This window comes from Idiotropiscis lumnitzeri, chromosome 18 (assembly GCF_059441095.1).
Source record: "Idiotropiscis lumnitzeri isolate Australia: NSW breed Sydney's pygmy pipehorse chromosome 18, RoL_Ilum_1.0, whole genome shotgun sequence".
Lineage (NCBI taxonomy): Eukaryota > Metazoa > Chordata > Actinopteri > Syngnathiformes > Syngnathidae > Idiotropiscis > Idiotropiscis lumnitzeri.
Window position 1 is genome coordinate 2,827,274 of NC_142408.1, and position 27,919 is coordinate 2,855,192.

A 27,919-nucleotide genomic window follows, 5' to 3' on the forward strand; every position below is an offset into this window, starting at 1 on the left:
TACATTTTCAAAATTGTAGTCCCCGCCTCCCAAAGACGTATTTATACGTCTTTGCCTATTTTCTTATTTTTATTTTTTTTGCATAATAGCTCCATGTTTTTATATCTTTCAAATCAGTCAAAATCCAGAAAAAAAACCCTGTAATTGAGCTGTTTCCTCTCGTGAAAACGTCTGGGATTAAATGAGTTAACTAGGACATATTTAACGATATTTGAAATAAACTACGACCCTCTAATAGGATTGAGAACCAATACAACATTCAAAAGAGGATTTTTTTTCCCCCCGATGCAGGTGATAAAAAAAAAATAAAAAATTCAAAACATGATTATGGGACTTGCACGCACATTTTATTTACAGTTCTATTCACATTTCTTTTTCTATGGATTAAGATAAGAAATAAAGGAGATCATAGTACATATTAAGCGTGTTTGCATGCCTGTGTAACAAAGTGCGCATGATTGAGTGTGCGTGTCCGTGTGCAAGTTTGTGTGAAGAAATGAGTCAAAGACATTCTCGGCAGCAATCAGAACAAAAGCACGCTGTACAGTTTCCTCACCGCTATCGACGCTAAAACCAAACTCTATCAACATTTCATTCAAGTTCATCCACGATAACAACGCATGTCCGAAAAAAATAAATAAATAAATAAATCAAAGAAAAGAAATATGATAGCAGTGTCAGCATGCAGGCCAGAGGAAATTGTGAAAAGGTATACAACATGTTTGGCACCATGTGATTGTGCAAAAATGTTACACGCGTTGACGAATTTCAAGAATAATACAAAAGAATCAGCTGCTTAGCTTTGATGTTGTAGCAATTATTATTTTTTTTTTACAGTTTGGAAATGCCCTCTCAGCGTAAAGTGCTATGTGGTGCCGGACACCAGGAAAGCAGAAGTTTCTCAGCTCCAGAAACTGGGAAAAGGCCTGTTTTTGCATCCAACCAACAATTGCAAGCTTAGCAATGCTTCAAATTCACTCAGGCTCCTTCATGAAAAAGTTCCCCAGCAACAACCTCTGCCTCCAGGAAGGTTTTTCACCAAAGATTGAGTGCTTGGTTGGCTGAAAAACGTGGCCTTTTGATGCAACCCTTTAGAAACCGGAAAAGAGAGAGACTGCAGCAGGAGAGCGGAAGACGGGAGGGCAGCCCCAAACGTAACATGGCTTGGAGCATACAAATATTCGTTTGCAGTTTCATCCGTCCGCAAAATAAATGCTTTCATCTTCTAGAAAATGTTCAAAAGCTCAAGTGATTTGTATTTTGTTAAGAAGTTCACAATATAATTGAACAACATGCATTTGGCATTTTAGAGGACAAAAAAAAAAGAGGGACGGGTGCAGTTTATATATAACTTAAGAGTCGAACATAAGTTAGTAATTACGTGACCGGTGACATTCAATACAAGTAGATTATAAATGCGCCCACACACACACACACACACGCGTTCGTGATTAATCAGTTACTTATCGTTAAGCTCTTCATTCGTGAAATAAATCAAATAAAAACTTTTTCAAAGGAAGCTTACAGCAAAATATCATATTGCAGGATTGTGCCCCAAAAATTAAAACAACCACAAAAAAAATTAAAAAAAATAACAAGAAAATATTACTACAGTGGTTTTTAGGCTCTACTTGGAAGTGCTGATGAAAACTGTCTTATTTATTATTGTCACTAAACTGCACCAGGAAGTTATGAGGCAAGTAAGAAAATGGGAACAAACCACACAGGTGACGTAAGTCAGAGAAAATAAGATTAAGTACATAAGTAGTCATCTATGGAACATGTGATTTGGATGGCTCTGTGCATGCTCGGGGAGCCTACGAACGAACACGGACCTGTTAAAGTCCGGTAAGACTGACTTGTTCAAAAGGTGCAAGTTGAGTGTTTGGAGCCGCGTCTTCAGCTCGTCCACGAGCTGGCGAGACAAATTTCCCTCTCGTCGCCTTTCCTCTCTGCTTCGGGTTTTGGGGGCGCGGGGGTCATGCTCACTACACCACAGTGCTGACGGACGGGTCGGACAAATTGAGTTGTCCCGTGATGTCAGTGGGCGGGTACTGCTGCAGAGGTGGGAAAGAGAGAGAACACACAAGGGTGTCATTTCCCGTGTTCAAAGAAATTGTCACGTGGAGTTGCGGAGTCGTGTTCTTTTGGCGTTTTGGGGGATTAAATGCATTGAAATGCGACAGCAGGGGTTTTTTCTAACCCCTCTCAGGCTGATTGGTTTTGTTCGAGGCGTCTCGTGCCTGAGGTGGGTCAGTTGGGAGCAGATGACAAGACAACAGCACATTTGAATCACGTCGTTCCTTCAAAGGATAATTTCCTCTCACGGAAGGAGCCGCTCTTCTCGATACTGTCGCGCAGGAAGTGTCTCGATTTAGAAGCCCAGGAAGAGAAAAAAAAAAAAGAGGCCTTTTCGCTTGATTTCAAAGTGCTGTTGTGGCCAAGCCATCACGTTACAATTGTACATTTCGTCTCAAGCAGAGTGGGGGAAATTATAAAGAGGAGCAGCGAGACTTGGTTCCCATGCAGGTTGCTAGTTGCTATGGTAACGGGGATTTTGCTTGATTGATTTTTTGCCTTGAGAATGTGCTCTGACAGCCGGCAGGTCCTATTTTTTCAGTGCGAATGTTTTGGGTTTTTTTTGGGGGGGGGGCCTGATTGAAAAATCCAATAATAAAATGTATTAAATCAATCTGGAAAAGAAATATGGGCTTGTCGGCAACGTGTTATTTTATGCATTCATACTTGGAGCCACATGCAGAAACATGAAGTGGTATTAGGGCGACACTAAAAAGAAAAACTGAGCTATAATAATTTCCTATCAACAGTCCCACATGAATCTAAACACAGCCGAGCCGTCACTTCTTTCTCCGCAGCGACTTGGCATTGTCAGCACTTCAATGACCACAGAAAAAAAAAAAAGGATTTCAGTTCATCCCCCCACAAACATTTTCACATCGCATTAGACTAATTCCAGTGACGTTGATCTGAATTTTATTACGCTGTGAATTTTTTCCCCTCTTTATTCTCATAACATTTCGATTAACACAGTACAATTTTTGTTTTTAGTGAAGCCCTAATACAGCATTCCTTTCTCGAGAGACATCCCCACGAGAGATACGTCTTCTCTTCGAGAATGGATTTCCCCCACGAGCGTGACCTTCAAGTTCCTGCTTACAACCCCTTCATAGGCCTGCTAACAGTGACCTCTACTGGGGTCAAGTGGAGCCGAACAATAGGGACAGCACAAGCAAACTAAATATTTCAAACAGCTATGATGGCGCGTCTCACTACACAAGACAACTAGAGGCTATTTTCTACTGCCACTACATCTACGACAGTTTGCATGCTTGGTAGAGGGAGAAAGGAGCAGTGTGGCATGTGGGTGAGGGACACTGACACTAAAGTCCATTGATATCCATTCAAGTAAAAGAATAACATTGATATGAAATCAAAAATAAGGGTCAAAGACTGAGGATGGTAAATAGTTTTTGGTCCATTTCGTGTTGATCCTAAATGCTGTTCGACTTCGAACGTTTCCACTTGGGCTCCCGAACCGAAATGGGGAAAAAAAGAAAGTGGAGACGATAACAATGGCAATCCCTCTCTTCTTCTTCTTTTTTTTTTGGGGGGGGTTGAAAATAAGGACAATAATAAATATGCGAATGTGAGAGCCGATATTAATAAACTCACACTTTTGCATTTGTGTGCTATGCAACGAGTGGCGCTTAAACACTGAACTGTGAAACTGTTACTCTCAATGAAAGATTTAAAGAGGAATGAAGATAAAATAAATCCATCGTAGCACAGTGAGTCTACGGCCTCGTAAAATCACAAAGAAAAAAAAAAAAAAAGGAAACAAAATCTTCACCAGCTGGAAATACCCTGAAAAAAGGTCACAGACAGTTCACGACAAGGACACTGAAAAATAAATTATAATCATGACAGCAAAATATGACAAAGCAAAAAAAAACAACCAAATAATTGATTTGGAATATTAATACAAATCCATGAGTACTCCTGAAATAGACTGGATCAGTTTAAAACCTTGTTAGTTTTCTTCGCAGCAGCCTCGCCCATCAAATAACCACCTTGGAAAAATAGAATTTGGAATAAAATGAAAGGACAGCAGGACATGCTTCCGACCAAAAGAAATCAAACAGACGGAGTGCAGGACTGGTGGAAAGAAAAAGTGAACACATGAAATATAAAGCTGCAAAAATTACGGATCACAAACACTTAAAAAACACGCACATGACCTTTTACGGGACACGCATGACGACATCTCCAAGGACCAAACATTTGGCAGATTCCACAACCAAACCAGCAGCCCAAGACAAAGCATCACTGAAGCTTTTTTTTTTTTTTAAAGAAAATATTATTATTTTATATATATATATATATAAATCACCCCTGTATTGTGGACACAAACTCCGCCTTCTGATCAATAAACCCCGTTGGAAAGCTTCACTTTCAAGTCTAGCTCACAGCCTGACCTGACCTGCACCGACGCACTCCAGCCTGTAGAGGCGCTATAGATGCTTGATGGTGGATCGAATGCTGAACTGACAGACACGTGGCAGAGACAGCTGAGCCCTGTGGATATGGATGAGTGAAGCAATGGGATGCCCCTCGTGATCGGATATGGAGATGTGAGCAGAGAGGACAGAGGAAGAAGAAAATAGAGAGAGAGGGAGGAATAAACAAGGGAAGATGTTGCTAATTGGTCTCCTTACCGTGTCTTTGGACGACCTACGTCTCTTGATGCTGGAGGCCAGGGTGGTACTGATGGACCTAAAAGAGGCTTTCTTTTTGGGGTCGGGCTCTGCTCTACCACTTTTTCTATCCTAAAATAAATATATGTAGAAACATTATTCATGTCCTATGCCCGGGGAGATCACCTTGCTTTCACTTGGCTCTCCCATTCCCAGCCACTCCAATAACCCACTTTGAGTGTTTGGCTCTAATTAGATGGGAGCAAAATGAGCATAGAGGGAGATAGAGAGTGTTCAGGACGTGAGAGTGGGTTTAACCGTATGATATGAGGGCACTCGTAAATTATATGCAAGCTGTCACACAGGCGCCGCAAAGACGTCCAATCGTTGGGCTCCTGGAAATGCATTAGAATGAGTGATGGGTCGTAAAGATGTCGGTGGGTGTGATACCGTGTTTCTCGAATTAAACTATTCCAAATATTGCCAAGTGCATTTGCGACCGCCTTTCATCATCAACGACAACAGCAGCCATCCAGAATTTAACGAGCGAGACGTTCAGCCCGATAACTTTTTTAAAAAGACTTTTTAATCATAACCGTCACCATCGGAGTGCCCCACCACTACTCTCTCAGCTCAACAATTTGGTGTTTTGTGTGCATGTAAGAACTCATATTAAGGTATTCTTACATCCTGAGTCTCTAGAGAGGAAGATGGCTGCATAGGGGAAGAAAAGAAAAAATAAAATAAATGTCCATCCACTTGATCGTTATTACGTAAGAATATCCTTATGCATAAGCCAAAGGATCAGGAAAAGGGGAAGGGGGGGAGGGTGGGGGTGGGGGGCGACTAGCAAAGCAAACATCAACATTCAAAGCCAGGCAGATATAAAAAAAAAAGTCAAGCTACAATCGAGTTAGTGGAGAGCCACTAATAAGCGTACGGAAGAAGGATACAAAAGCAATCGGAACTGAAGCCCATTTAAAGTCATTATACCGTCGAGGGTATAATGGAAATTCACCCCACACATAAGGGAATGAAATGTGTGAAAATATTAAAAAAAAACAAAAAAAAAACCAGACTCTCGATGCTAATTATACACCAGAAGTCAGCTAATGCGTGAAAGCAAAATACTTAATACTTTATACCCCAAAAGAAAGCGTTGCATGAATAAAGTAAAGAATGAGCGAGAGGTTGAAAGAAGTGGGCGCAGAGGGAGGGCTGTTTTGGGAGGGGCAGGGCAGTGTGGTGTGAATTTCATCATGCGAGGACATTTTACGCTTGGATGGAAGGATAAGAAAATGGCAAAACATAAGCATTAAAAAAAAAAAACACAAAACAAACAGCATGACAAATTCAAATTCTCCAGCACTGGCCCCTTTTCATCAGGTCACATGTCCACACTTATTTTAAGGGCGCATTTGTGCCATCGGGCACGTTCCTCTCAACCCCCCCCCCTGATGACATGTGATCAGGTGGCGAGCGGGCAGTGGCAGGCATGGTTGGCGTGATGAAAGCTGGCAGAAGGAGTGATTGGTGCACGGCATCACGTGATTTCCATTAATAATAAACATGACTTTCCTGTTGGAAGATGACATCTTTTGTTAGTTTAGAATGAAAGTCGGGGGGGGGGGGGACACAAACTGCCACCAAAGTGTGTTCTCCTTCAGGGACACAGAGCAATTACCAAGTTGTTGTTTTTTTTTTTTTTTAAACCTAATTTCTTACAAACGTTGAAGAGAATGCAAGGTCATCACATTGGTGGGGGACTCGCAGCTGGTTCATTCTCCGGAGAAAGAGGAGCATGACACTGTGGTGCATCATCATCATCATCATCAACATCATCATCAACAACCCGGATCGCGTTCTTCTAATATGACAGGTGTATTCAGACAGTGCACTTCCGACTAACGTTTGCAATGGAAATGTTTGAAAGCCTCAATCGTTACGCGTTGTTGTTGCAAGCCTGAGCATCACGAGAGTTTGTAAAAAAAAAAAAATTAAAAAAATTTAAAAAAACAGCGGGATGCTGCCAGTTACCCATCCCTCGTCTATAAACTTCAACAACTAGCTGAGAAGTTTGAATCTAAAATACATTGATCTATTTTCCTGACATTTCTTGGGGGCTGAAAGTGGAGATTTTATAATATTATATGACTGTTGAGGTAAAAATAATATTTAACTTTTTCATTGAGTGGTGTCTAAAGAGAAACAACGTAAATTACAGCTTAATGTATTTATTATTATTATTATTATTTACATTGCAGATATTAAAAAAAGGCTGTATATTTGTAACTGTATTGCCAATGTTTTACATGTGTGTGTGTGTGTGTGTGTGCGTGCGTGCAAATGTTATCCAACATAAACACAGATGTTGTTTGTTGATAATGCGTTTTGCAGACCTCCCTAAAATAGCCTCGGCCAAAATACAGTCGCCTCAAGGATAAAAGTCTAGCTCCACCTCTGCACCCGGTACAGAGTGCAAAGAAAGGTCGGCGAATATTTTTACTCATTGGCAGCAAGAGGAAGTAAAAATAAAAAGTCATGTCCATGAATATATTTTCATTCGTCAGAAGTGCACATTTTCTGACATTCCCGTTCTCCTCTCACATGAACGCGGGTTTGCGTCATATTGAAACACATTTTTACATACGATTGCACATACAAGCAGTCCAAAAAAAAAAAAAAAAGCCAGCAATGGGATTTGTGTACTTCATGGTCGCTGCACGGAGGGAGGAGGGGACCACATACACTGCAATGGTTGATTTCCTTTCGTGCTGGTTTCGTGTCCCGCATCACCAAGTTGTCATTATGCATTTGTCAAAAGGGAGATAACTGTGAGCAATCATATCAGCGCACCCAAACAGTCTGAATAATGTCTGGCACGGGACATTGTGGATTAGCTCAACTGAGGGGGCTCCCTCAGCACTCCCTCGCATGAGGTCTCATTAGAGCGCCGCGAAGATTGTGTTTATCTTTAGCTCCAAGGCCCCGGTGACGGTTAATGAGCAAAGATGAGCGTGCTCGAGCCATCTTTATTTAGCCTTGCAGAAAAATCGACGTGATCGTCGTTGACGTGGATCTGAATCGTTGCTGGTCCACTCGCAGTTGAGCGTGCCCAACCGCTCCTTTCTCCGTGATGCGGCTCCACCCCCGCCCACATCCTTACCCAGCATGCAATGGCACCGCCGTACACATACACGCAATGCACATCCGTGTCAGGACACTCACAACAAATAAATACTCTGCAAGATGTCAGCAAGATGACTTTCTGGAAGGAATTGGTTTGCTGACAGGCACTTGCGATGTTCGACTGTCGCTTTTTCGTTGAGTTTGCGTTATTCAGATATTGAACTCATTTACTGCCATCGACGGCTAAAGACGTCAAACATGCATTTTATTTTTTTTAACTCGGCCGATTGTGAACCAGTTCAAATTGAATATTTTTTGTAAATGAAGATTTCACGCATCTTCATTCTCATTCCAATCGATGTGAGGTTCCCACGTTGACCCCTACGAGAAACGTGCGAAGGTATTCCACGCCCTTTCACCCCGGTTAGGACGAAGGAAACGATTCCTACCTGCAGGTTCTTCCTCCAAACATTAACGGCCGCAAAGGCGAGCTGCATCTGCTTCCTGCGGGCGTCTTTATGGCGCTTATAGGCAATTTCAATGAAGATGAGGAAGATTCCTGCCGCGATGCCGCCAGCCACCAGCATGAAGACCCCTGTACAGACGGAGCAGGAGGCAAAAGAGTGAGCTGTCGATCTTCAAAACACAACACGCTTCCCTCCCTGAGCATGGACGACAGCGAGTCATGCTCAGCGAATGCCACGCCATCTTTTAAACCAGCTCCCACCGACAACTGAAAACCACACTTTAATATGACGACCATAAAGTCACGACACGAGAGACTGCACGCCCACGGCAAGACTAAAAATAAAATTTTGGGGGAAGGGGGGGGGGGGGGTATTGGACAAAAAAGGGCTACAGTCACTTACCACTGCAGTTTTTGTCCAATCACTTTTAACGCTTTTTTTTTTTTTCTTTTTCTACGTCTTAAGGACCATACCTGCCATGTTTTCAAAGGTGAGTGTGGCTGGGGCATTGCTCCTTGAGTCACACTCCTGGTATCTCACCCAGGTTTTATCTAGGTCTTCCATGAAGCCGTTCTCGTGAGAACTGCAAGGGGTCAGAGGTGGTGGGGAGAGAGGTGACAAAGTTAATGCACGGCGGCAAGACGGAGATGCTTGAGTCGCTTATACCCTGATCGCAATTTATGAGGCGCACACCAAGACCACACATAGAGACAGACAGTGAGGGCAGGAAGGGGAGCTAAATCGAGATTTGACATAAGGCGATGGCTTAAAAAAAAATTTTAAAAATGGTCAATATGTGACCATCCAAAATCATATCGAGAAGAAACAGACAAAATAAAAAAAATCAGACGAATAATGCACCTTCGGCTGGGACAGACCTGAGAATGGCCAGGGACACATTCTGTTTCCAGGGGCTGTCCTTGCGCATGCCTATGCCAAAGCCCGAACGGAAAAACAGCTCTCCCGTGGTCACCAGGTCGCACTTCTGCGAGGCTTCAAACTCCAGCACCGCAGAGTCCCAGATGAAAGCATGCAGCTTGCTGTGTGGGGGGGGAGGGGGGAGGCAGGAAGGAGGAAGGTGGAAGGTGGAAGGAGGGAGGAGGGAGGAGGAGGGGTTACGGTGCAACAGTACAATGATCTACATACACATTTACGGTCGGCGGCCCTCTCTCGCTCTCGTGCACGATCTCGTGTGTCATTCAGCGTTTACCGGTAATCAGTACCGCCGCCTACGGCCCGAATGTAATCCAATTCCAGATGGGGTAAGGGCGCCTTCCCCATCGCAATGACGTTCGTCTGGGTACAACCTGAAAAAGGGTGCTCCTCCGCTCAGAGTTAGCTCCGCCTCTCTCTGGTACCTGCGTGCTTGTTGAGTTCACACCTACCCACCTGAGTTTAGCTCTCGCCAGAATCATGGGCCTGGATCAGACGGATCACTGCGGTAAGCCCCACAGCTTCCATCTGATCCACAGGTCCATGTGTCCCTTCCTCGCCTTGAAAATCCCGCCCCGCCCCCCTTGACCGAACCGGTTCGGCATTGACTCTGTGCTCGACAGGTTGAGCAGCCAGCCGACACGCTCCGGTCAGCGCGGCCTGGCCGAGACTCACTTGTCACGCACTGCCTGGATGGCCTCGGCGGCACTCTCATAGTTGTGCTTCTCCATGTGGCGGTACATGGTGCTAAGCTCCACCTGCCGCCGGAAGTAGATGTCCACGGAGCTCTGCTTCACCGTGGCATAGATGAACTTGTCTGATGGGTTTCTGAGCTGAAGAGAAGATTTGGCAGCAAGTCAGAAAACGGCAAAGAACCGCTGGCATTGCTCGGATCGGGACGTACCCTTGGGTCATTGATGCCGGTGATGCGCTCCTCAGGCCGGTCCAGCACCAGGAAAGCAGCCAAGTTGGCAGTATAGGAAGCCACGATGATCATGGCAAAGCCGGCCCACACCATGCCGAGGATTCTCGCTGAAAAGCTGCGAGGTGCACCTGCAGGTTAAATCGGAAAAAAAAAAAATTCTTGTCGCCGTTCAAAAACGAGACCAAAGTGTATATTGTGTACAAACGAGGCACAAAAAAAAAATGGACAAGACACTAAATCGGCTGAATTTGTAGGAGGGCAAAAGGAGTAAAACTGTTACAAGACAAGTCGTATCAAAGCGTTTTTAAAAATCAAGGCACCGCATCTGGCGCACGTCAAATTGCACAAAGACCAAAGACGCAGAATAAGCTTTTTAATATCTTTTCTTTGACATCTAGGAGTTGAGCGCATCGAAACCGCCGCGCCTCGCCTCACGAATGCCCAGCGGATATTCAATGTCACCTTCTCCGATTCCAGAGTTCAGCAACACTCCCCAGGAGAACCACATGGCAGACGACAAGGTGAGGGCATCTTCCTCTTCTTCTTCGCTGTTTACTTTAAATCTTCCAAACGGGCTGCACGAGAAACAATGCACAGGTTGCATGAGATTCAGTCAGCCCTTTGCAGAGAAGATGCCTGAGAAAACCGCGACAGCCGAAAGGAACCGAACATGAGCGAGCAAAAAAAAAAAAAGAAGGAAATAAGACAAGGAAGGAAGCACAGAAATCTAGCGGTGGGATGGTTGGAGTCAATCTTCTCATCGAGTGCACACGCACACACACACGTCCCCCGCGTACCTGAACCGGTCTAGTAGGTAAAGCATCACCGCCACCACATGTACCGAAAGACCCACCAGCAGCCACAGAGTACTTTGAAAAGGCTGCATGAACGAGTCCAGTGTACTTCGAGGGATTTCCTGCAAACACACACGGCAAATGCTTCACCATGCACGTTCGACCAAAATGACATTTCATCAAATTTCATTTATAAGAGCGAGCTCCCAAGCGATGAGGAGTCCAAAAAAACATATTTAAATATAACGGACAAATAAAGTGCCAACTTACCTTTTTAACCAGGATAGTGAGACCTTGATATTTGAAGGGTTTGGAGAACTCAATGTACTGGGCTCGCTCGTTGTTTATAGTCAGCGGGGCCACAATCATGTCGGCCAGGCCCCCCAGGAGCTCTCCCATCATGCCATTCCACTCTTTCTTGTTACTGTTGTTCACCTGCAGCCCAATCAACATGATTATTAAGACACAATATAAAGGGCAAAATTTCAGCGAGTACTCTTTTTCTAAGGTGTGTCAGAAATTGCCAGGATCTATTTCGGTTCAAAGCGTTCTTTAAAATCACTAGTTGGAATGTTATTTCACGACAAACATCCATAATTACGAGCAAAGATTTAAATGATGAAATTAAACTAAAGCCGTTCCTTTCTGTAGGTGTAAAAAGCAGGATTACAGAGGAAAATATTCAATCATTTGCGACAAAAACTAGATTTGCATTGAAATACGTCCTGTTCCGTTATTCTTCTTTCATATTTATACAATCACAAACGTACGATAATCAGTGTGCCGCAATTTAGTGGGCAACAGTGAAATTACATCCAATATAAGCACAAGTTAAACCAAAATGGAGTTATTAACTCTGTAAATTAAAATAAAAAAAAAATACAAAAATATGTAAATATACAGAATTTTTCGTTTTTATTAAAAAGGGCATTTCTTATTGTAAACTCAAATAACAAAAATTGTCTTTTTCATCACTTTTTTTAACCACTGATGACAGCAGGTTTGCGTGGATATTAAATATTTATAAATAAATAATTTATAAAAATAAATAAATAATTTATTAATTTTTATTTATAAATATTTTTGATATATTTATAGCTTGTTCTGTCGGAAAATAATTGACATTTTTTACTTCTATGGCACACACCTCAGAGTTCCGAATCCTACAAAAAAGACCAGTTCCAAAATGTAGGAAAAAAAAGTGAAAACATTTGTGCCAAATGCATTCAAAGAAATACCGAATGCCAAAAACGTGCTTAAGTGCGGTGTGAGTGACACCAACCCGCTCCTGTGTCCCAAATTTCCCATCAGCCACCAGATGAACCTCGTAGGTAAAGTTCATGGTCATAGCCAGCTTGATCAGCAGATCAATGCAGAATCCATAACAACACTGCGGCACAATTGGGCGTCCTGTAACCAAAGCAGAAAAGATGCCAGTTACCACCCACCGACAGGAAACGCTCATAACTTGAAGTCCTTATCCGGCGCATGTTGACTGGACAAATGCATCACACGCTCCTTATGCCGATTTCATGCTCGCTCGCAGTCGCGCTGAGCACAAGACACACACCTAGCTCAGTCAGCACACACTCTCAATGGCACACGCAGCTGCATGCATACATATATAGATACCTACTGCATATATATGTATGCATCTCCAGTAGGTGTATGTGCGTTGCAAGCACATTGATATAAACGTCCCTGATGTGTTACCTGGGATGGTCTCATTGGGCCCAGTGCAGATAACCTTTTTAATTAAGACTCCATTTAATGTCATTTCCTCCTTGCATGTTCCGTCTGGCATAGTGGGTTTCACATAAACAAATGGCTCCTGGTGTATTGTCACTATCTACAACAAATAGGACAGAAATCCGATGATCACATTGTTTCAGCTCTTTCCAACCAATGGGACCGGCAAACAGCAATAGAAAACGGTCGTCCAAGAAGCGGAGGCAGGAAAATATGCAGAGTCAAAAGAAATGTTTCATATATTGCCGCAGCTCTCATGGTTACCGAGCGGCTTCATTTTCCTCTTCACACTGTCTCACAGGGAACATAAGTTATGTTTCATACTTGATAGGCGTGGACGTGAACGTCACATCGCTGTGTTGATGTGAAGCCACCTTACCTTTAATCGAGTTGACATCTGGAAGCCCTGTGGTTTTTCCGTCTCCCCGCCGGGCCAGATGATCTTGCGCTGATTGTTCATGACCACCTGCGGGGAGAGCACGCACGCACACATGCATACGTTTTCAGTTGAATGGGCGGGTGGTGACAGGGGCAAACTTTTGGATTGGCGGGCCACAATGGGTTCTAAAATTTGACAGAGGGGCCGGACTAGGAGCAAATGCATGGAGTGTTTTGGTCACCTCACATCATTGGAGAAAAAAAAATAATAATAATTTTAAATGAAAGTGAGCAAAAGCATTACAACAATAAATATGTCTTTGAAAAACCACAATATTTAGAAAATAAAATATTAACAAGGTTTATTAATTTATTTTTTTTTCAAGTTCGGCGGGCCGGATTAAAACATTTAACGGGCCACATTTGGTCCCAGGACCATAGTTTGCCCACGCCTGCCTTAAAGTGCAACTTTTTTTTTTTTTTTTTTTTTTTAATATAAAACCACAATGCAAATATTTCTCTACGTGCTATTATTTTGTGTAACTGTAAAAAAGAGAGCTAGAAATGTTCTGAAAGTGCACCCCCCGCGCATATCGGTGGCGGCTGGCTGTCAATTTACCTGCGTGCCGTTATAAACGCCCACTTGAATGAGTCGACTCTTCTGGTAGTTGAGAATGCTGTAGTGGGCGTACTTCCTGTCGCCGTCGTCATTGAACTCCACGCGTCCTGTGAGCCCCTCTGGGTATTTCGATGACATGAGCACCCTGTGGCAAGCAAAGCAGAATAATTACAGCCTGAGTGTGGATGTGAGAGCCAGCATGAAATAATGTCCTGTGTGTACTCGTTCTCAGGGGAGTTTAACGCCTCGTATAGCGTTGAGCTGATGTCAGCTTTTTTTAATAGTGCATCTGCATGGATTTTTTTTTTTCCCTCTTATGTTGCGGAAAAAAATTGTGTCTAAATGGGTCACGTGAAGGTCAGCTGGCAGATGCAGCAATTTTGTCTAGCGCTGACAGAATATTTTACGTAATCTGTTTTGTATTTCGTGAGCCTCTTAAAATAATGGCCTTGTCATATTTTGACAAAATTTATTTTTTGGCCTGAGGCAACTTTTATCGCATTATATGCAAATCTTTGTGAGCTTTGTGATCAAATATTTGATCTTGCTTGTCACTCTTACAAGCTGCGAGGAATTTAAAGGACATTAATTGTAATATATGAATGGCTGGTCTACTTCATGATGGTCTAGACCAGGGGTGGGCAAACATTTTGATTGATGGGTTCTGAAATTTGGCAGAGGGGCCGGACTAGGAGCAGATGGATGGAGTGTTTTGGTAACCTCACCCCATCGGATTAAAAAAAAAACAACAACAAAAAAAACATTTAATTAAAAATGAAAATAAACAAAAGGAGTACAACAAAATATCTGTCAGAATTTAGAAAATAAAACATTAACAAGGTTTATTTAATTTTTTTTTCAAGTTCGGCGGGCCGGATTACAACATTTAACGGGCCACATGTGGCCCCCGGGCCGTAGTTTGCCCACACCTGTTCCAGGCAAAACTCTTGAATTGTTGCTTTTACCTTTTGAAGAGAGGCCCCGTTTTCCAGATGTTGGTGTTGCCCACACATCCTCTCGGTGGCTCCGTGATATTTTCCTTCTCAAAGAGCTCCTGGATGGACTGGGCCACCACGGCGACGGCATCATTGATGTGAGCCGACTCGTTCTTCCCATTGATGAGCTGCAGGCCGATCAAACCTACGACCGATTCAACGACAAACACGCAATCACTGATCTGAAAAAGAGAGCTGCCTCCCAGGATCCTTTTGCAATGCTCAAAGTGGGCAAAAACTTATAGGGCCTCGAGTTTAGACATCCTGAATAAAGGTGGCACATCAGTAGTCGGATATAATTGCCCTGCCTGCAAAAAAAAATCAGGCAGGGCAACATAAATAACAATATTACTTTTTTTTTTTTTTTTTTTTGCTACTGATGACCTTTTACAGCATGTATAAAGAGTCCCTTGAAGTTGGATTTCATTTATTCCTTTCCTGTTATTCAGAACTTGGGGAATCAGGCAAACTACCTCTTGTGTTAAAAAAAAAAAATAAATTAAAAAAAAAAAACACGATCAAACCAGTCAATAATCCAACTTCAGCTAAGTTTTCTGATTGCAACCAGGTCCAACCGACTTCAACAAGAAGCCGCAGTGGAAGTGGAGACAATGACAGCACAAAAAAAAAAAGAAAAAAAAGGGGGGGGGGAATGCTTTCTGAGAAGGGGGTTTTGTTGTGGAAGGTGACTGAGAGGGAGGAGAGACACAAAGTCGGTGACCACGAAGTGACACAATGTAGTGAGAAAAAAAAAAACGGAAGCAATGAGAACAAGAAAGGCTGTTGTAGCTTACCATTCTACCAGTTGCAAAACTCTTCCTTAATAGTTCATTAGAAATCGGGACATTAACATGGCAGAATAGCACAATGAATAGCCAGGAAAACACACAATTCAACGGAAGAAAACAAGGAGCACTGAACACAACACATTTAAACCTTTAAACACTCGGTGCTTAAACGTTTAAACGCTTATTCGTCACACGACACACATTGGTTCCATGGTGAAATCATATACAGTAAAAACAGCCATTGTTCATCTCACTCATCCCGTGTTTGTTGTGATTATCCTGATTACGCCCGGGGGTTAACTTTGCGTACGAGCCACAGGTCTCTGCCGAATGATCAACGTACCGTCTGGAGCCTCACTCAGCGCTTTACCCGACATCTCCCGCTCGCCCACCAGCCACACGTAGCCCGAGCCGGTCATGTTGAGGAAACGGGCGGCCTTGTACACAGCGGCGGCGTCTTCCTCGCTGTCAGGACATGACGGAGACATTAAGGGGCAAGGAAGCAAAAATAATGACGAAGAATGAGCCGATAAGACGAATTCAATGGAGATAGAAATGAATACAAAAGCACAACACTTTATTCAGGTATCCCAAAAAAATGGCAGGAAAAGCCGACTAGAACATCTGAATTGGATTTGGTGTTTCTCGGCAATATAAGTGGTGGCAGGTGTGCGCGTCCATTTAACAAGGATTTGTTCATGGTCGGTTAATTCTGATTACTGTCACATATCAATAATAAGATGGCAATTGTTTATTCTTTGCTTCACCTCAGAAAGATTTTCTTTCTTGAATTTAATTAAAGGATAGAGGTCATAGGTCACATTAATGGTGGAGAAAATGTTGTCAATTTATTTTAGTCACTTTTTTTTAATATGACAAAAATCTAGCATTGGAGCAATTAATTATATAATTATATTTATATATATAATTAATTATATAATTATATATATAATTGTGTTTATATAATATATATAATTAATTACACACATATATATATATAAATATATATAAATATATATATATAAATATATATATAAATATATATATATATATATATATATATATATATATATATACACGGAGCTCCACTGTAATATGTCACAATATGTCAACATTTACAAATAAAAATAAATGAAAAACTCTCTCACCTGGCGGAAAGGATGATGACTCGGGCCTCCAGTTCTTTGGCCTCCAGCAGCAGAGCTGTTAAGTTTGTCTCCTGGCTGAACTGGAGGACTTTCTCTGCCTGTGATCAGGGCATAAGAAAGGTCAAGCCAGCTACCTCCCATCCTTTAGACAGCATGATGCCTCTTTACCTGCTTGGTTCGATTTGGGCCGATTTTTATTTTGTAAACTGGAGGCAAAGGTTAAAAAAAAAAAAAAAGCGATCCAGTGGGGGTACCGGCTGAATATAAAAAATTAATAGCTTGAAGGGAAAAAAAGCTTTTGTATTTATTTTTACATGCAAACTGAGGATTATCAAGGCTCCAAAAAAAACGACGTGCATGTGTTAGGTGGGGGGGAAGAAAAAGGTCAATGCAACCAGTAACTAAAAACAGGTGAAGGAGGTGAGAGGGACATTTCGCCTCAACAACAACCAAAAAAAAAAAATAGCTGCTGAAAAGTAAGGAGGAAGTAGCATCCGGGAGACGGGTTGCTCCCACAACTGCCAATTCTCCACAAAGAAAAAAAGGCTTGCAAACTCTTTTCGTGAGAGTGAGAGTTCAGAGGTCATGCATTCCTTCTTTTAGAAATTGAAAATGAAAATGAGAAAAGCCAGGGCGCTGCTCACTGATCTTTTTTTTTCTTTTTTTTCTCTTGCTGAAAACATTTGTCATAGCAAAACCATTCTTCTTTTAAACGACATGGGAATTTTTCAAATTAAAAATTAAAGAAAACACGTGCTACCAAGGGGGGGTGGAGGGCATTTCTGGGTCGGCTGGTGACCGGTTGGAGGCTGGTTTTCTAGTTGCTACGTTTGGAAAGTTGGTGGGCGGCGTGCATTGACCATGCAAATATACCTTAGGTCCTCGCTTGTTGTCAAAGGACAGTTGGTCGAGGTTTTCATAGTTCCTTTTTTTATTCTGATGAGTAATGTGCACAGAGAAAATATGCAGACACAGAAAAATATTATAAACAGTTGAAAATGGAGGGCAGCAAAGCATTCCAACAAATCTCCACTTGTGCTTCAAATTGGGATCTTTAATTGTGAGGCTTGCAAAGACATCAAGACTACTCGGCGTATAAATCCGACTTGGAATTCAAAGAACAAAATACACAGCAAGTATTTTGGCCCGGGTTAGTTCATGATTTCATTCTGGCCGGTTTGCTTTTATCTATTATTGCACATATGCATTTGCGCTTCTTACACAACTAGAAACTCACACCAGTCCGTGCGGGTCTGAGAGTGTAAATATACGGCAAGTTACGCTTTGGTGACTCTGATTGTGGCCTGTCTTGAAATGTCAATACCAGCGTCACCGTGGCAACGAGGGTAGCGTTTACGAAGTGAAGCTTCATCTCTGTTGCCGAAAAGACAACTACATTCAGTGGTCATGGTAAATCGCTTTTTTTTTTTTTTGTGTGTTTCTATGCTGGCCATTGATATATGTCTGTACAAATGACATCATCAGTGAATCAATTATTAAAATCAATCTTGATTTGAATGACATTATATTTTAGTCAACTACAAAAAAAATAAAAAATAAAATAATTGTTCAACCTCATGTACAAACGCATACAATAATTTTATATTTAATCATATAATAATATTTAGTTTAATAATTTAATTGAAACTATTAATTTATAATAATAGTCAGAAATTTTACAAATGCATTATGTTAGGACCGGGTTTTTTAATTTTTTTTTTTAGTTTATTTATTTTGCAGATTTTTGTTAACTCCAAAAACCTTGATTGGATAATAATAAAACGACGACCCTTAATCGGGATGCACTCAACACACCATCCACAAATAAATACCAAACGAGACACTAAAATGAATGGACCTCCTTCAACCATCCTGGATTCTAATTTCAATCAAAGAGGCAAGATGATTACAAAAGCATGATTAAAAAAAAGTTGACACACATGTCGTGAGCTTTGCTCGCAGCATGTAGCAAGGCCAGCAAAAATGTTTTTCCCAGCGTGCAGCCACCTAATTAGCGTCACGTTTTGATTTGAATTAGTGCCTCCGTAGCAACAGTGTTAAGTTAAAACGTAGAATGAGGCCGTGGGTCATTGGGTTGATTTACAAGAATGCATCTGTAAATCGGAGTTATGCAAAATTCGGGTTTTCAGAATTCAGAATTGTGCGTTAATATTCATGATACTAAAAAGAAATATTCGGCTAAATTGTTAGAAAAACACCAAGTCCCGAGACAACTGTGAAAAAAGGAAGGCTGCGACCGACAGTGGCGGAATAAAGGCGATGGCAATGATTTATATTTAGAATAGATCCTTTTGATTTATGCGGCACATGCAGGTTCTGAGCTCGCTTGTTCATTTCACTTGAAGAGGAGATGCTCCAAAGTTGGAGACTTTGAGACTTGAATCGTGCTGCTTCACCGCGTTTTCTTGCACAGCTGCCTGGCATCACATCACAATCCCAAATGCATTCTGCATCTTCCCCATCACAGACGTGTTCCTATTCCAAATGCAAATTTGCGACCCGACTTCAAAAAAAAAAACTAAATAAATCAATAGAAGGATGCATCATCTTGAGAAGTTGACCTCCCGGCTTTTCTCTGGCGTCAACTCCACAAGGAGCCTTATCTGCCTGTCAGACCTCTGCTGGAATTTTCCGGCATGCTGATGTACGCTGTCAAGCCACTGCCTATCAAATGGCAGCCAACAAGAGATTCAGCACTTTTATTTTCTATATCTATATATATACATTCTCTCTCTCTCTCTCTCTCTCTCTCTCTCTCTCTCTCTCTCTCTCTCTCTCTCTCAAGGGTTGCAACTCAATTGGAATCCAATAAAACCAATAAAATGGTATTGCGTACTGTTAAACGAAATGTTCAAACTAAAATATTGATTTTTTTCCCCTCTCTCTCTCAGGGAATTCTGCAATATTAAAGCAGCTTAAATGATTTAGAAATGACATTTGCATCATCGTTGAGTGTTGAAGCATATTGCTCCACTTAGCAACATTCCGGCAGTATTCCACATGAGAAGAACTTGTGTTTGTCTTTTTTTTTTTTTTTTTTTTCCTGAGTGCTCTATTTTTGTATCCGCATTCAAACATTCATATTTCATGTCGCGTTAGTCACTTTTGCTCTCTGACTGAGTCCGTGTCCGGAACCTCTTTGCTGGTGGTGTGAGTGATCCCCCAGTGACTAAATGACCTCGCTCATGGCTCGCCACGTCGCTAAAAATAGTGTCAATTTACTGCATCAGTGCACCTCAACTAAGTGATTAACCACAATATTCCTCTCTTAATTAGAGCATAATGAGATGTGCTTGCAGTCCGACTCGATATAATTTCACATCACATGAAACACTCAATGGGCAAGAACCGTTTTTTCAGTTCGATTCACGTCCATATTCAGTCAATTTTTTTTTCTTGCTGTAGTAAGTTTCTGTAAGCCAAATATCAAATTTAGGGAAAGGTAAGTATTTTTAGTTGTATTTAGTATTTTATTTTTATCGGGTTTACATGCCCTGAGAATCTATTTTGGTTTATGATAACCAGTGTTGGGCAAATTATTTATTTAACTTTATTTCACTCATTCAGCTCACAGTAAAAAGAGCAGAAAAAAAAAAACGTACTCAAGATTTTCTCATTTTCAAGGAGCTCCGCATTTTCATTTTCAGATCCAGAATGAGTATATATATAAAATAAAAAAATTTCCAGCTTCTCATACCCACATTTTCCCTCCTCGCATGCAGGATGTGAGTTACAACTTCCTGGTTTTAAATGTCACTCGCGTCGTTTTAAAATGCAGAGTAGCCCCGATCCAATGTGATGAACTCAAAAACGGTGAAGTGTTAATCAGCGCTGAACCAGGTCACTCATTTCAGCAGCTTTCACAGCCTTCCTGTGAACCGCCTCAAGTGCGAGCGTCATATTGGCCATGTCTTCGCCTTCTGATTTAATTAAACCTCTTGAATTGGGACTCGTTTCACTCTGATACACAATTACAGCCAAGAGGCCCAGCGAGGCACAATGAGAGTAAAAAGAAAAAAAAAAAAAGATACCCCTGGGTAATTTCAGCTTATTAAATGGATGAGGAAGATGCTTTTCTTCACTTCCTCTATCACCCTTTTGCATCATTGCAGGTCATATGAGATTTGCCTCACGGAAGATCAGCATTTCAGTGACCCATATCCACAGCTCGGAGGCACACACGGATGCGTGCATCAGCACTATAGAAAACGGCCCAAATCATCCGGTGCGCTGCAATAAATACAAACGTCGAAGAGGAAAATATGATCAGACCATGACCTCCTTCCAAAAGACTCCATGACTTGCGTCTGTGATGGTTTGCAAAGCCTCACATCAAAGTCCACTATTTGGCTCCCAATGTTGATAGACAATTTTGGACTATGGCGAAAAGCAACGTGAAGATGAGCAAAGAAACGCACAAACTTTTGTCAAAAGTAGACCAACATTAGACGCTGTTGATGTCTCTCGAATGTTAGCAAACGCTTACACAATGGTGAGAAAGAGATGTGGCCACGGAACGGAGAGGGAAACAGCTACATACAAACTCCGGGAGGTGTAGAGAAGTAGAGAGCAGGTGGGCCCGGGAGATCCGAGCGTCTCACCTTGGTTTCTCTCTCCTCCAGGAGCGTCTCCAGCCTCTTCTGCGCTGCTCGGCCCTCGTGGTCGTCGCTCACAATCAGGATGATATGGTTCCAGTTGAACTCACGCATCAGGTCAAACCACACGTGCGCTTGGTGCGAGTAGGGCGGGACGGTCCGCAGGAAGGACAGATGGATACTCTGGGATGGGCGAGATATTTCTTTGAATGTAATGATTTAATATGAGCATCATGGCTTACCATATGTTTACGGCCAAAAGACACGCTGTATCAAAGGGCGCAGCACCAATTGAGGGTGCTTTTTCTGTATTTTATACTGATACTGGGCACACCGCACTACAAAGCGCTTGCTAGCTCGCGCTTGCTAGCTCGCGCTTGCTAGCTCGCGCTTGCTAGCTCGCGCTTGCTAGCTCGCGCTTGCTAGCTCGCGCTTGCTAGCTCGCGCTTGCTAGCTCGCGCTTGCTAGCTCGCGCTTGCTAGCTCGCGCTTGCTAGCTCGCGCTTGCTAGCTCGCGCTTGCTAGCTCAGGCATGCTAGCTCAGGCATGCTAGCTCAGGCATGCTAGCTCAGGCATGCTAGCTCAGGCATGCTAGCTCGCGCATTGTGGTCCTGAAAATACGGTACCTTTGGATGAAAATGTTTAAAACTAAACTATGCAAATGATTTTAATTGAACTGAATTCAAGTTGAAATTGAACCTTTCCATGTCATTTATGTCAAAAAGTGGCCAAAAAGGGTGAACTGATGAATTAAATTGTAAGTGGAACTCAACTACACACAACGATGACGTCTGCCCTTGAGACAGGTCGAAGTAACGTTCTTTCGTTCGGTACGTAATATGACCTAACACGCAAAGGCACTTCTGTCCTCTGGGCTGTCTGTCATAGCCGAGACCTCGTTGACTCAAGTCAAATGTTTTTACTCTCTAGAAAGAGAACATTGTGATCTTGAACTTGCAAGTATTTCACATGGAATGATATTAGCAGCCTGCATATGGTCACTTAGATTAATTTAAAAAAAAAGAATATCAAGAAGACAGGAGAAATTAGTTGATCTCAGGTTAAAAAACTCAATCCAAAAGTCAGAGGATAAATTTATGTGTTCCCTTTAAAAGTTAATTGTGAGTGGCTGGCGCTTCATAAAAACATAATTCAGGTCAGCGACATTATTGATGGAGTTCTTTCAATTTCATGCTGTGAACATACTCAATCATTCCGCCCTCTAATGGACACTGATAGGCCATTTAATCTTGGAAGCTTTTGAAGTCATCCCGGGGGACTTCCTGACTCTCTGTCCATCCTCTTTCTTCCTCCCTCCCAGCCTGCGTCTCATTCTCAGCATTTCCTTAAAACGTGCACGTACCTTGTCTGAGTAAATCGACATGCGAGTGGTGAGCCCCACCACAGGGATGCGGTAGAAGCCGGCAGTGTAGGAGACAGGAGTTGGAGTCAGGTGGTCGTTGGACTGAGGTGGGTGACTCACCAGGATGGCGTAGACCTGCAGGGACACAATTTCCATTGAAAGACCAATTTTATTTTATTATTCACAAATAGTGTCCAGCGGCAAAGCAAAGCTTGGGCGTGGAAAAAAAAAAAAAAAAAAAAAGCATTCATTGATTTAATTTTTTGCAATTTCAGCGGGCCGGATTAAAACATCTAACGAGCCGCATGTGGCCCCCGGGCCGTAGTTTTCCCACGCCTGGACTAGACAGATGCAAGAGATCTTGAAGGCATAAAACAACCACGGGTCGGGATGCAAATTAAGTACTTGACTTGACATCCTTGACTACATTACACCACTAAGTGCACCCAAGAGATGAAATTTTAATTTGGCAATAAACTCGGACGGGACTGACATTTTGCAGAAACTTTTAAGATGCATTTATCTTGTCAGCAAGCACCTTTCCGTCAAATGAAATGCGCCATCTGCCTCCATTTCCACGGCGCTTACGCCTCACACACACACACACAGGTCAAATGTCCCTGCAATGAATAAAAACAAACGCGCACACACACACACACACACACACACACACGGGAGACCTTGACCTTGCTTCCACTCGTATGGACTCTCCCCTGAATATCTTCACCTGGGTTGGTTTACTCAAGCCCTTGCGTTGACCAATCAGCGTCTTCCAACCCTTTACGTCTTGTCCAGCTGTTTCTTGTTGCCTCGTCAATATGTTTGGATTTAGTTCTCTTGTTTCTGTTCACTTCTCGTCGGGTCATTATTCATGTCAGTTGTCCGTGTCTCCTGTTGTGGTGTCAAGTACCTCTTTTCCATGCCATGTGCTTTTTCCTCATTTTTTTTGTTTGTTGCTTTGATTCTGGTTGTTTGGAACTTTAGTATTTTTTTAATTTTTTTTAATTTTCCTAGTTACTTGTTGGCCTAATTGTTTTCTTTCGGGAATTTAAATGCACCAGTTAATAATCTATAGCCGTGAATCATAATCTTGATGTTGTGCCTCAACAATTTATTTTATGTACATTGTCTATATTCTAATCGAATTGGATTTGTTCCCGAAAATTCCCTTTAATTCTGGAGGAAGAGGAATGTCGTTGCCGTGTGTTTGTGTGCAGCCGTGGATTATTGGACGCGAGCCGATCGTATGTTTGGGTCAGAAATGAGCGTTCCCATCCAAGGATTGCTCGCAGGCATCCCGTCGTCCATCTGCCACAGACTTTCCCTCTCAGTGACTGTAATCGCCCGCAAGCCAAAACGAGAGGATTAAAACTTTCATTGACTCTGCCTGAATTAGGCCATGCGTGTGCATGCATCTTAATAATTGGTTTTTTTTTTTGCAAAAGCGCACAATTTTGACTAAATCTGAAGGGATTGTTCTCCAAGCTTCTATAGATTCGAGTCGTTGCACCACGCAGAGCAATGGACACTTACTAGAGCGGAACTCAAGCTGTGGGTGTTTTTTTTTTTTTTTAATTATTAATCATTGTGACATGAAGCCTAATAATACACATTAGAGGCGGGAAAGTGACTTGACGCCTCCACATGCCACGATGTAAGGTTTTTAAAAGCCGTGTTGACTATTACATGAGCATATATGTTGTACATTTCTCCGAGGTACGTTGTTCTTATCATGCATTACTTATGAATGTTTAATTGGTTCAATCTGTACTACACTTTTGAATGCACACTGACATGTTGAATTGAATTCTCATCAAAGTGGAATATATGTTACAATATTGATATGTAAGCGGATTGTAGCTGAAAGTGAGCCGCCTCTGATTTTCCTAACTGCAACTATCACGAGCAGTTATCTTACAGACGACGCATGCACCGCCTGTCAGGCTGCATATGATAGTCGAAGGCATATTTCTCATTTTTACACCTCACTAGATTTCATCGCACTTCACGAGATCTGCAGCCGTGTGTTCTGGAATGCACAGTAGCGCCTTAGGCCAAGGTATGCCTCCGAACTGAAGCCGATTCTCTGTGGGTGGGCGGATGGCGTTTTTTTTATTTATTTTTTATTATTTTTTTTTTTTATTAAAGGGTGCCACTACCCCATGGTTGAGTGAATCCATGTCTTTTTTATTTGAACTATTTTAGATTTTAGATGGTATTTCAATGGCACTGCAATTGTTGAACTGGTGTAAGTGAGAACTACAAAAAAAAACATTTAAGTAATTTACCCAGAGCCTTCTGAATATTGTAACCTCAAAATCCTATTTTGATAAATGATCTTTGTTCAAACTTGCCCTCATTTTGTCATCTCTGTGATTGCTTGTTGGAACTGACATTCTTGGATGAATGGATTTTTCAAAGGTCAAGTGTATGTAAACTGAAATATGAATTGCCTCAAATATTTATTTTTTTAATAAAATGCTATTATTTGCAAAGTCTTTCATTTGAGAGAAAAATGAAGTCTAAAAAAATATATATTTATTAATATTTATGCTTTCACAATGCTTTCACCACGCAATGGACAACCCGGTTATGAAATCTGCCTCACAGTTCAGAAGTTGCGCAGCCTTTGTTCTTCTGTATTATTTTAAAATGATCTATATTAGGTTCATTGAAGGCTCTAAAATGTCCTTAGGTGTAAATATGTTTGCATTCAGGGTGTACCCAATCTCTCACCTGAAGTCAGATGGAATAGGGTAGGCCCAGGCTAACTGAAGATACTAATAAGAATATGCAGTTTTAAAAAAAATGGATGGGTGGATGAACCTGTATGAAGTCGATATGTACAGTTCAGAAATGGTAATGTAACCATGGCAACTGAGTGGGGAAAAAAATGAAAGGCATACAGTCATGGAAATGTTTTATGATTCCCATGCAGCTAACTTTTGATTTAAAGACTTGCTTCCCTCTCAACACAATTCAATCTTTTTAGAGTTGAGTTGAAAATGCATTTCAATAAGCTAAATTAGTCGGTTTTTCCATACCTGACTGGAGATGAGGTCCTCGCATACGGACAGAGCCATCTGGATGGCGTTCGGTTTATGCGTGACGGAGATGGCCGTGAGTTTAAATTTGTCCCGTCCGTAGACTTGGTTGGCTTGGGTCACCGCATCCTTAAACACCTGCTCGTACCTCTTCTGACTGAGGACGGCTCCGATGTTGACGATTTTCGGTTCGCAGCCGGCCCGCGCGCACGAGCACCAGACGATCGCCGCCACCAGAAAGAGCCGCATCGTTTGCGCCAGCAGCACCGTCAAACAGAAGCCCCCAGCCCGCGCACTTCTCTCCCCGGTGCAGGCGGCTCGGCTCGAGCAGCTTCTGGACGGCAGCGCGACTCTGACAATCGGTTGCAGGCACGACGCGTGTGGGCGATGTGATCGGGGAGCGATGGAGGCAAGGTGGGATGGAGAACCCCCTCCCCCTTCCAAAAAAAAAAAAAAAGGAGTGAGAACACTGACAAAGCTGAAAATTTATCGGCAATGCGGAGGACTGAGCACGATCATCTTAGAAGCATGCGGGGAAGAAACATCTTGCGCCTTTCTCCAGTTGAAATATGTCCCCGACCACGTGATCTGCTGTCTCACGAAGCGTGTGTATCGCTCGGTGTTCTCGTTGTGGGGGGGATGATCACGCTGAACTTCCCTTGCGGGTCGCTTCGGGCTAAGCGGCTGCTGTCCTTGGTCCTGACAGCTGTGCACGCGCGCCTGGTGCTCCTGCGCGTTCCCGCCACGCACTACCCGCTTCTTTTTTTTTCTTGAATTCTGAGCGCGCGTTGGTGTGATGCGTTGCCACTGATTCTGAGGCAGAGCTGCAACCTTACAGTTGCTTTTGGCGCAACGTTTGTTGAGCCAATTGAGGCGCATGAGAAAAATACATGGACACAGTGGGCCCTTGACCTATGAGCTTTTTGTTCCGTGACCATGCATGGTGGTTGTCAGGCATGGTTGATTGGAGTTTTTTTTTTCTTTTCCGTGGCTAAAAGGGATCTTGACCAAAACAATTTAATGTCTTGCTCTCTGAATAAAATGGAGCTGAAAGTAGATAGGCCATTAATCGGAGAGCAAGTCAGTCACATCCATCTGTCACACACTAACTGTCCCACGCAACTCGCGTCGCTTTTATCGTGGGTGACAGAAGGCAGGATGTGATAGTGTGTGAGCTTCGCTTCAAGTAAATGTTTGGAGCATCCTTGCTGCTAGATGCAGGAGCTGGATCAACCTCACGGTTACCTTGGAAACAAGATTCTCTGTGCCTCTCTCTCACACACACTCACAAAACAGAAACAGTCACAATCTCGTTGTGTGAACTAGTCAAACACACATTTGTTCTTTTACTTCAATTATTAACAGTCAAATTAATATTTTCACTTGAGCTCGGGGCCATGATGGGTTTATTTCCGAGCATACAGTATTATTATTATCAACAAATGCTGCCACTTGAAAAGGTGTTTGAAAATGGGGCCAGTATGACAGTCATCAAACGGGTGTGCTGAATTATAAATCAGTCAACACGCTGGTGCTGCTTGGTGTTGCGGGGAGCTGATGAATTAATCACGAGGGTGAACGCATCGCCATTCATCATCGGCGAGCTTGGGAGATAACCGGTTGCAATTTGTCACACTTGGTCTCTGGTGACAATTTAGTTCAATTCGCTTGCTTTTATTCATGTTGCCGTTATTTGTTCAAACCATCTCGAAAATAAGCGACAACAATGTTCATGCTTAATTGTATACCTTTCACATAATTGTGGCATATTTTAAATCAGGAACCGAATACAAACAACCGGCACCAAAGTCAAACCGCCAGTTTAAGGGTGCTGTGCTGTGAGATTTTATGGCATAAAATGTGTGCTTTGGCGCAATAAAGGTTTGGAGGCACCGCATTAGAGATTCCAGTGGCATTGTTGTTGCTGCTCCTGATGCTGTTTTTGTGATTTACAAAAGCAAGCATTACTTGGATGACTGCCTGACTTTCTCTGCTTTCAGCGTCGGGGGGGCGAGCATGCGGAGCGTCAGTAATTACCCTCCTTGCCTTGATGTGACTGCTGCAGACAGTATGCATTCAACTCCTAACTTATTGGATGGCCTTGCAGTGTCAAGGCTCCTTGTCAAATGGGGGGGAGAAAGCTCCCCCCTGCTTCTATTTCCACCCACGCTCACATCAGTAAGATGCGACCAACCCGCTCTGCAGTCATTACATAAGTTTCCGACGAATTTTGAAAAGGCTCTCGCACTCGGTGAGA

At 42.5% G+C, this 27,919-nt stretch overlaps 1 protein-coding gene across 11 annotated transcripts; it reads right to left on the reverse strand.

Annotated features, from left to right (window-relative positions):
* Positions 1 to 325: 325 nt before the first annotated feature.
* On the reverse strand, positions 326 to 26,424 carry LOC148318981 (glutamate receptor ionotropic, NMDA 1). 11 transcript variants are annotated; one of them, XM_088280532.1, is made up of 22 exons: positions 25,663 to 26,424; positions 22,619 to 22,753; positions 21,263 to 21,439; positions 17,514 to 17,576; positions 16,641 to 16,738; positions 15,836 to 15,957; positions 14,675 to 14,849; positions 13,710 to 13,854; positions 13,092 to 13,178; positions 12,664 to 12,812; positions 12,246 to 12,372; positions 11,234 to 11,398; positions 10,967 to 11,085; positions 10,632 to 10,744; positions 10,149 to 10,297; positions 9,920 to 10,077; positions 9,190 to 9,351; positions 8,785 to 8,894; positions 8,294 to 8,439; positions 5,403 to 5,429; positions 4,737 to 4,847; positions 326 to 2,054 (listed from the first exon to the last, which is right to left on the reverse strand). In XM_088280532.1, the coding sequence occupies exons 1-22, from the start codon at positions 25,909 to 25,911 to the stop codon at positions 1,989 to 1,991; spliced, it is 2,853 nt and encodes a 950-aa protein (XP_088136658.1). In that variant the 5' UTR covers positions 25,912 to 26,424; the 3' UTR covers positions 326 to 1,988. The 11 variants fall into 11 exon arrangements, with proteins under 11 accessions (XP_088136658.1, XP_088136656.1, XP_088136667.1 ...); XM_088280530.1 differs by having other exon boundaries at positions 326 to 2,057; XM_088280541.1 differs by having other exon boundaries at positions 12,246 to 12,373; positions 12,677 to 12,812; positions 25,663 to 26,423.
* Positions 26,425 to 27,919: the final 1,495 nt, after the last annotated feature.